The 10,302-nt window shown below is 41.1% G+C and overlaps 1 protein-coding gene across 1 annotated transcript; it reads right to left on the bottom strand.

The window, feature by feature from the left end:
* Window positions 1–8,556: 8,556 nt before the first annotated feature.
* On the bottom strand, window positions 8,557–9,152 carry LOC148028737 (uncharacterized). The gene is made up of 2 exons (XM_087688481.1): window positions 8,927–9,152; window positions 8,557–8,831 (listed from the first exon to the last, which is right to left on the bottom strand). The coding sequence occupies exons 1-2, from the start codon at window positions 9,150–9,152 to the stop codon at window positions 8,557–8,559; spliced, it is 501 nt and encodes a 166-aa protein (XP_087544607.1).
* Between the last annotated feature and the right edge of the window lie 1,150 nt (window positions 9,153–10,302).

The raw sequence follows: 10,302 nt of genomic DNA, 5'->3' as shown, positions 1-10,302 counted from the left end.
TTAGGCATTTTATATGCAGATCTGTTTCTTTTTCAACCATAGCTTTAAGAGTTTTGAAATGCCCAAAAACTTCACTTTTCTTTTTCATAAAATACACCCAAACTTTTCTGCTATAGTCATCAATAAAACTGACAAAATAATGACAGCCTCCAAGAGATGCAGCTTTAGTAGTCCACACATCAGAGTGGATTAATTCCAATGGCTTCTTACTCTCTTGAACATGTCTAGGAAATGGTTTCCTTGCCTGTTTTCCAAACTGACAGGCTTCACATACCTTATGCATTTCTGCAACCTTGAATTTAGGCAATCCAGCAACAATATTTTGGGCCTGCATTGATTTAAGTCGCTGTACATTAACATGACCAATGCGTTTATGCCAGATATCAATATCTGCAACTACACCGGTCCCATGTGCAAACATTGCTGCACTCAATTCAGACATGTCTGCATCCAACGTAAACATTCTGCCATTGTTCTTTCCTTTTGCTATCAAGTGACCTTTATTTTTCATATCCTCAACAAAGCATCCATGAGGATTAAATCTGACCTGCAAGCCCTGCTCAACCATTTGACCAACAAAAACCAGATTCTTGGTGATATTCGGGACATGAAATACATCGGACAGGTATTTCTTTTTCCCATCTTGCATAGACAAAGGAATTTTTCCAATCTGCACAATCGGATGTGCAGTATCATCACCAGTCTCCACAAATCTTGGTTTTTCCATTTTCCTTGCATCCTCCATCCATTCTGCATGACTTGTCATGTGGTTTGATGCACCTGAGTCAACATACCACACATCGTTGCTTTCTTCTGCACTTGTCACAGAATTGTTCATGTGCTGCACCATAAACAAATGCTTATTTCTGTCATCACCCTGTCTACTAGAAGATGCATAATTTCCTTGTTGCAGTTTTCCATTCATGATGTCATTCTGCTTTTTATAGCAGTCTTTAGCCATATGACCCATTTTACCACAATAGTAGCATTCAACATTACTGTTTGCATTTTGGCCTCTTTGCCATCCACCACGACCTCTTTGGCTCCCCCTGCCTCTAGAGTTACCACGTCCTCCTCCATAGGACTGGTTTTCTTGAGTTTGCTGCATATTCTGATTTCTACCACGGCCTCCAAATCGGCCTCCTCTACCTCTGCCTCTACCTCTTCCAGCATTTGAGTAGAAGACAATTTCTTTTGAAGTTCCTCCTGAAGAAGATGCACCACCATTTCTCTGCTCCTCAGAAATTAGAAGAGCAATCAACTCCTCAAAATCAGGAAATCTTTCACGGACGGAAATGGATGTCCGAAACTGCCCATAATCCTTTCCTAGACCATTCAAGGTCACAGAAACTAAATCGTCATCTTCCACTGGCGACCCAATGGAAGCAAGTGCATCTGCAATCTTCTTCACCTTCATGTGGTAGTCATTGATGCTCATATTTTCTCTTTGCACATTGTGCAACTCTTGCTTGAGCTGCATTTTCCTGGCTTGCGTATTTGTGCTATACATCTTTGACAGAGTATCCCATGCCCCCTTTGGCGTACTTGCATCCTGAATATGCACAATCATAGAGTCTGAAATGCTGATAGACAGCCAGTACATAACTTTCCTGGCTCTCTCATGCCATGCTTTGAATGCCTGCATTTGCTGTTGATTGGGAACATCAGGAAGAACTGGTTCTTCTTCATTTCCTGCAACAAATTCCCAATATCCTTTTCCCATAAGGAAATTCGTCATTCTAAACTTCCATGCTTGGAAGTTGTTCTTGTCAAGCTTTTCAGTGACAATCTGTGAGAGAGAATCAGACGCCATTACAGAACACTGCGAAAAATTCTGTCACTGCAAAAACTCAGCTTCACCCTCACAAGGGCAAATCTGCAAAACTGGCGAAAATGGTATTTGACCACACAGTCACTTCCTAGTGACGATCTGTAGAACAGTGGCTGCACAGCATAAAACTGGGCCTTTTCCTGAGTGCGTGCAGGCCCGAAATGGCCTCAAATCAAAAAAATAAGGTCGCCCTCTTGCTTCACCGCGAAGGGCGTCTAAACCTGAGACAATGCACTCCTGCACTTTCCAGCTGTGCTACCTGCAGAGATCTTCTCCCAAAACAGAAAATGAAAGCAACACTGCTCCTCTTACCAGAACACCATGAGCTTGGCTTGCTTTCTTGAGCTCCTTACCACGAACAGGCTCTGATACCATGTCAAGATTGTGGGAGAGAAGGAAGGAGTCTCACTTGTATCTTTCTTGCTTGCACAATGGGGGAATACACACAAGGGTGGAGGCTGAAAACAGTTTTCCTCTTCTTAGTTATGTAAGCCAAAAGAACTCTAATACAAAGAAATAGAAGAACCCTATATATGGGTCTCAAACCAAACTCAACTAACTAAGGTGGCATACTAACTGAGCCACGAACTAGAGTAGATAAGGATAGCTATCATGTAGCTATTATTCATGGGCGGTGTACCAACCGCGTCTGCAACAACTGACAAGTTGGTGACATAAATACACAAGGTCACCCTGGCGTATCACGAGTGGAGCTCGATATCTCAACAAAGACATCACTCTAAGTCAACGCTTTTGTTGTTCCTATCCTTTGACGATCATCCCACTGTTCTTCAAGATTTGAGAAAAGTTCCCGGTTGACTGGGACCACCCAACCGTAGGACAGATCCATGGCCCATCCTTTGCACTTTTCTCGATTTGTTTTAGTTATGTAATTATCTAACACATTAAATTGACATGTAACAATCAGCTTCTTTAATTAAACCATTAAGCACTGGTTCCTTCACGTAATCTTATCACATGACATAGAAAAACAATATCAAACAAGTTCTTTGTTAACATATCATCATATTTATCTTTGAAATACAAGGAGTTCCGCCCGTAGGCTTGTCCATAATCCGCCCGAAGGCTATCCAGTAATCCACACGGATTACTATTCCAAGCTTCCGCCTGTAAACTAGTATGCGGTCCTCGAGATCCAATCCCGAGTCACATTAGCCTCTTGTGCAGGACCCGGAAGGTGAGGGATTTACGGCCAGAGCCCCCCTGGCACCCAAGCATCCTCCTGCTCCAAGCAGAGCTCAACGGAGAGACCTCTCGCGGCGGGTTCGGTCCATGTTCCCGGCACGGTCAACAACCCCCTTGGTTAGGGTCAAGCAGGCATCGGGGTTAACTGAAGCTGCCTCTCCCTTCACGCCTTCAACCTGAAGCATAGATATTCATTTAATTTGTAATTCATAAATCAAATAGTGCTCTAAATTCTCTAGCAAGCACAAACACTTTCATTAACCGATCTTGTTGTTGGCAAACTGCTAAGGAATGATTCTTTCCTTTCGAATGCATCAGCACTCGTTCCAGGGTGTCTTGCAACTTGGCAAGGTCCCTTATATTCTGGGTTAGGGCATACCCTATTAACCCAACTTGGTCAACCCTAAAGTTCATTGGATACTTTAGTTTTCGGTTTTGAACTTTCCTTATTTAGAAGGATATCAAAGAATACACCCTTTTGCAAGATAACTTGTGTAAGGATCCGCCATCCTTGTTGAGGGTATTTAACCTTTTTTCTTGTGAATCAATCACAAGACTATATGACTTCGTACTTGCTGCGCAAGTCGTGCATCGTAATATACGATGAAACAATCAGTTTTAGTTTCCTTAAGCTGACCTTTTTCGGACCTAGGGTCTCTTTTTAAGAACCTCAGGGATAAACCCTAGTTCTTTTACATTTACGAATTTATTGACCCTACAATCAGGGAAGGTAGTCAAGTGTTTAAGGTACAAACGTTTCTTAGTCTTTAAATCATTCCCAAGGCATATTTCGCAGCATAGGTATTTCTAAGTTTACATTAATTCGGTTATCTTTTAGAAGGTAATATTGAGATCACTTTTGCACGATTTGCTATCTATGTGTCAATTTGATTTTTTTCAATCCTAAACTTTATCAATTTGAGGTTAGATAAATTCAATTAATCTTCCTTTTTTTTCCTTGCAAACAAACTCACGCCAAATAAACAATCTTTTCCTTGCTAAGATATGCAGTTTAGCAATGTGAACTTCCTAATCCACGTAAGAAACCTTTCATGAATTTCACCTTCTATGATGATTCGTTGCAAGAAAGAATAGGGGTTAATGGTGCAAGATGCAATTTTTATACCTTCAAGATTTAATCGAAATATACTACTATAGTAGGTAGATAATCTTGCTCATAATTCATTTCAAAGCATGATGCTATTTGAAGGAAACTATGTTTATTATATTATCATTTTTGCATGTTCAATTAAACTAAACACCTTCATCGTAAATAACTAGGACAGTATATATCTTATCCCAAACAATTCATCTTGCATGATTAAATTAAAACCAATATAAAACTAAAAAGGAAAAACCTGGTTTTGGGGTGAGATATCCACATGAATGCCGGGAGATGACCCTCCCGCAGCTACTCCTTCGACTTTCTTAGGCGGCATCGCAGTTGTAATCCTTCGAACGTGAAGGCAGCTTTTACTCTCCTTTTTGAATTTCCACCATCTCTCTTTCGAGGCAAGGAGCCATTTAAAGGATTGACCACGAGAAGGGATAATAAGACCTTTAACTTCTTCGGAGAGGGAAAGGTTTAAAAAGCCTTAAGAAAGCCCTATAGGGTATATACACGGCAAAAAGGTTATGGGTGAGTGTGGCTTCGCGACCATATGAACCTTGGGAGAAATTTTGGCTTGGGGTAAAAGATATAGGAAGGGGGATTTTTAGAGAGGTTTTTGGACACGAGGTAGTAAAGGTTTTAGGATTTTTAATCCGGAGTGATAGGGGAAAGGTGAAGGGTGAAGGCTTCTAGCACGGGGGGGGAGAGGGAAAAGGGTGTGTAAGGAAAAGGGGACACGGGGTTAGAAAGGGGCTTAGGGGGTGTGTTAAGAAAAAAGAATATGAGGGGGGGGTTCAACACGGTTTCAAAGAAACACAAGAAGGGACTTTACAAATTTAGGCATGGGGAAGGGATTTGTGGGTTATGAGGCCAAGGGTTGTGGGGGTTTAACGGCCCCTCGGGAAGGGTTAAGGCCTTAAGACCGGGGCGGGGTGAAAGGATTTCGTTGCTAGTTGATTTCCTTGAAGAAGATTGGCTGAAAATCGGCCAATATTTGAGCACAATGAAGAATAAAGAGACTTGGACTAATGAAGAGCTCAAGCATATTAAGAGGAACTCTTATGGCTTCTTTCTTAAAAATGGGCATATATGGGGAAGAAAGGAGTGCATGTCTGTGTTTTAGGTAATAAAAGGTTGCAACTACAGGTAATGAAGGAATTTCATGAAAGCTTGTGGGTTGGTCATAGAGGCAATTGGGAAACCTTTAGTAAAGTCAAATAAAAATATTGGTAGAAAAATATATATTGGGATATAGCACATTTTGTTAAAACTTGTTATGTGTCCCAAATGTACTCTATGGTTAAGCATTGAGATGGATTACAACCAACTTATTCCTTCTCTATACATTATAGATGGGTTATTGATCTTATAACCATGCCTACTAGAATATGGAATATGCGATATTTAGTGCTTGCAAGAGAGGATCTAACCAATCAAGTTGAACGCAAAGCCTTAACAACCAAGACCACTCAAGCTATTTATCATTTTTTGCTTGAAAATGTGTTTTGTAGATATGACTATGTTGATAAAGTAACTACAGATAGAGGAGAGTTGGATGTCGATGAGGCACATAGCTTATTTGCTCAATTGGGTATCAAGTTGGCTTTGACATCAGCCTTCAAACCTGAAGGCAATGGAAAAAGTGGGTGAGGACACCAGTCTATTCTCAAAGCTCTAGCAAAGTTTTGTAGAGGAAACACTACAACACAATGCCGCCATACACGCGTCCATTACACGCGAAAAGTTACGGGCGCGTGTATGGTCGTTTATACTCACAGCAATATCGGGCGCGTGTATACATGCATGTAACAGGGCGTGTATAATTGCATGTGAGGGCGTGTGTATTTGCACGTAAAAACTGTCATAATACACGCTCTGTTACACGCGACACAGAGCCTAACTACAGAAATCCATTTCTTTTCAAAACAGAAAACCATTAAGTTTTAAAAATGTCATTGTGCATTGCAGTGTTTACAAACCATTACAAAATCCCACTACATGCACTTACAACAACGTAATATATTGAAAAATATATCTTCATATGGTTATTGAAAGACAAAGTATACAATAGAAATGTCATGAATTTGGAACAATACAGTGATGGATTGGTTAGGGTTCGATCTCATCTTCAATAAGATCCATCCTTGCCAAACGATCAACATTAATATCCATTTGATCAATTTGTAAGGCTACGATTAAATTTATTCTACTATCGCTATTTTGCCCATTGATAATGGTACCGATGCCTTGATCATTCTCATCATCATCACCATCATCCTCAATGGAAGGGTCATCCTCATGATCGTGAGAAATGGCACGCTCATCCTCATTATCATGATCATCTACATTGGCATGTTCGACATCATCTTCTTTGCGGCTTGCCACATCCTCCATATGCTCCATATCAGTGAATGTATTATACATTACTTTGGAACGTGGTGCAATAGGGATGACATACCACCATTTACTGTCATGCACCATTGGCAGATAGATAACCTGCTCAAATACACATAATTCATTAATTAATTAGCATATCAAAAGTCAAGGGGTGCGCGAGCTTAGATATATATGTACATGAAACACATTTGTAAAAAAATGCATACCTGCTCACATTGTTGTGGCAATACGAGCCTATCTTTCTTTGTTTGCCAAAACTTTGTAGAGTCAATAGTTACATAGCCACTTGCATGGCGTTTTATCGTTGCGTTAGGCCCTTTTTCCACCACGTTCATTTGCCATTTGACATCCAAAACATACACAAAGAAGCGGCGAAAGTCAAGTCTGTATATGTCTTGGATTGTGCCACAATAATCATCAATTTTTCCATTGGCTCCCTCAAAGCTACTAATGACACCGCAATCTTGTGTATTCCTCTTTTCATCTATTCTTTGTGTTCGAAAATGCTTGCCTTCACACCATATAGCATTGAACATAGTGCACTGGACCAAAATATAAGCAATATCTATGTAAGCAATTAATGTGAATAAATATGAAAAGCCAATCACTTACAAAGAATGCAAATTTACATTTGTTCTATGTACCTTTAACATGCATCCTCGTGCATACTCCCATTCTTCCGCCGTGATATGCAGCCCCTCATCTCTCTCTGCTCTCTCCATTTCCTCATGCAACCAATCAACATGAATATCATTCGGAAGTGTTGCTAGATGCTTAGGGTACGCCTTACGAGAGCCATGTTGCCTCCGAAAGAGAGCTTTGTCTGCTTGCCTTTTTGTCTTTGCATCCTCGTATCTTGTAACCCATCTGCTCATCACATCACTATTAAGGATGCAAGTGAAATTAAGATCATCAATCAATGTTCTCTCAATTACTTTGCTCTGTCCTTTTCCTTGAGGCACAATAGACGTCATCCTCAAGTCCTCTTCATTGCTCCATAGTCGCGGCAAAGAGCTATCCACCTGATCAAGAAATTCTGATATATATACAAGAGACTCTTATATCAACCAACCCTCAGCCATGCTTCCTTCGGGCCTTGCACTTTGCCTCACAAAGTCTTTTAAGGTCTTCATGAAGCGCTCTAGGAAGAACATCCAACGGGCATGCACAGTGCCACATAAAGCAATTTCATCCACTAAATGCACAATGAGATGTAGTTGACTTGTGAGAATGGTTCGCGGAAAAGTCTCCTCTACCATACAAACCACCTCCACTGCCATAACACGCGCATCATCCAATGTGGCTGGATCAATTGCTTTGGAACTAATATATCTGAAAAATAAATGCATAGTACGTTATACCTCATGCACATTCATTTTGCAAGGTATAATGAAGGGTGATCTTACATGGGATTTACATACCTCACAAGCTCACCCATCTTATAAATACATCTTTTCAAACTCCTGTCTGCACAATGGTCGATGCTAGTAGGTAGTATGAACTGCGCACATAAGAGCACATGTATATTTGAATTAGGGCATTACAAAATTTAATTTCAACCTACAATAATTGGAAAACACTTACTTGGAGCATCTTGTGCCAATCGTGGGACTTCAACCCATGTAGTTGCTCAACCCCTCTTTTCTTAGTGGTTGTAAACGCTCCCTTCAACGATCTCATGCATCCAGTGGGAGTACGCAAAGTGGTGATGGCTTGCTTTACCTGCTTCTCCTCCTTCTTTGATATAATCCAGGGAGCAGGCGGAAGATGAACGTGCCCACCCTCCTCTCGTGGCCAAGCTTGACGCATACGTCCTGCGACCTGCAAGTCCTCCCGTACGCTAACATTGTCTCTTTTACCAATAACATGTTCCCAAATACTAGATCCCACATTCTTGAAGATGTGCATGGGATCAAGAAGATGGTTGATCTTGAGATGGGTCCAATATGGTAGCCGGAAAAAAATGGAGTACCTACACAAGGGATTGCAGACTGTCATCTTTATTCCAACTTTAGAGACTACACAAAACAAGATTGGAAACAATGGAGATGTACCTGTTCATGCCATCTGGAGGAAGAACATTTGAAGACTCCCAAATACGCTTCCAATCTTTTGCACGAAGTGTCTGTGGATGAATGTTCCTCTTACTAGGAGCATATTTAGGGTGATCTGATGGGAGAAATCGATGATGATTATCGAATATGGTCTTACACAAACCATCAGCATACTCATGTACCAATGAAGGGCCACATATAGGACATGCATGTTTACCCGATGTCCTCAAACCTGTTAAAATAAAAAAAAAGTTAGAATAATAAAGTCAATAGTTATAATTGATATAGCTAGTAGTATTAGAGTCGGGAGGTAGTTAGAATTCTTACCAGAACAATCGCTGTATCCTGGAAAGTCATGCATTGTCCACATCAACACTGCTTTTAAGTCGAAGTGTCGAGAGGAGGGAGGCCTACTAATGTCCACTACCGCAACACCTCTCCATAGTTCCTCCAACTCATCAATCAACGGTTCAAGATAAACATCCATATGCTTGACTTTATGTTTCCCTGGAATCAGAAGGGATAACATAAGATGTCCCTTCTTGATCGCCATTGATGGTGGAAGGTTGTAATTCACCAACACAACCGGCCACACGCTGTATGCGGTGCTCTTGAAACCAAATGGATTCACTCCATCCATACCTAGGCCAAGTCTCAAGTTTCTGGGCTCTGTTTTAAAGCTGGGCCACTCATCTTCAATATGCTTCCAAGCAGGAGTGTCTGCAGGAATTCTCCACATGCCATCATCCGATCGATGCAAGGAATCCCATGACATGAGCTCTGCTATGGATTTGCACTTGAACATGTGTTTGATGCGAGGAATTATAGGAAAGCGTCGCAAGACTTTACGAGGTACATCAAAACTCTTCACATCTGTTCTATACCTTGCTTCACCATAAGTGGGACACTGTCGAGCCTCCTTATGCGTCCCACGAAAGAGAATGCAATCATTGATGCATGCATGTATGCGATCATAATCCAATCCTCCAAGAGATGTCACATAGCGCCTCGCTTTGTCTCTTGAGGTGGGTAGTCTATTCCCCTTTGGAAGCATGTTTGATAATAGCCTGCATCCAATATCATCAATTAGCCCATAACCCTAAACCCTATACTGTAAACCAAAAACCACTAACTCAAATTTGCAAGTTACAATGCTTACTTCAATAATGCGTCAAGACTTGCATTGCTCCATCCATAAACTGTTTGTATATTGAGTAGTTCAAGTGAAGCACGTAAAATAGAGAATGTGCACCCTTCAAAAACCGGTGTCGATGAAGTGTTGTAGAGATGCTCTTGTTCCATATCATTGTCGTCCACACCTTTGCGATCATCCCTAAAAAGATTCCGTACCATGTCATCAAACACTTCCTCTTCCACAACTTCGTGGGGTGCAGGGCTATTGTCATCCCTTTCCCACTCATCTCCGACAAGAGATCCTGAAGCTCCAGCATCATCTCGTCGACACTTTGCATGCTCTCGCCGTGCGTATGGCACCATGTTAGGGTGTGGTACTGCATCCTGCTTCAATCACAGTATATATATTACAACGCGCTCCATTAATTTGCACACCATGAGTTATTTTAATACTTTCAATTCACATCTTCTCGCATCTAAACCTGTTTGAATCCATTCTCCATACATCGAGATGTGATTCAATGTAATTCGACGCGCTCGTACAATGCACCCTTGACATCGATTACATG

This window comes from Lygodium microphyllum, chromosome 11 (assembly GCF_053477565.2).
Source record: "Lygodium microphyllum isolate KBCC chromosome 11, Lygodium_microphyllum_v1.1.10, whole genome shotgun sequence".
In the NCBI taxonomy this organism is placed as follows: Eukaryota; Viridiplantae; Streptophyta; class Polypodiopsida; order Schizaeales; family Lygodiaceae; genus Lygodium; species Lygodium microphyllum.
This window is presented reverse-complemented; position numbering and strand designations above follow the sequence as displayed.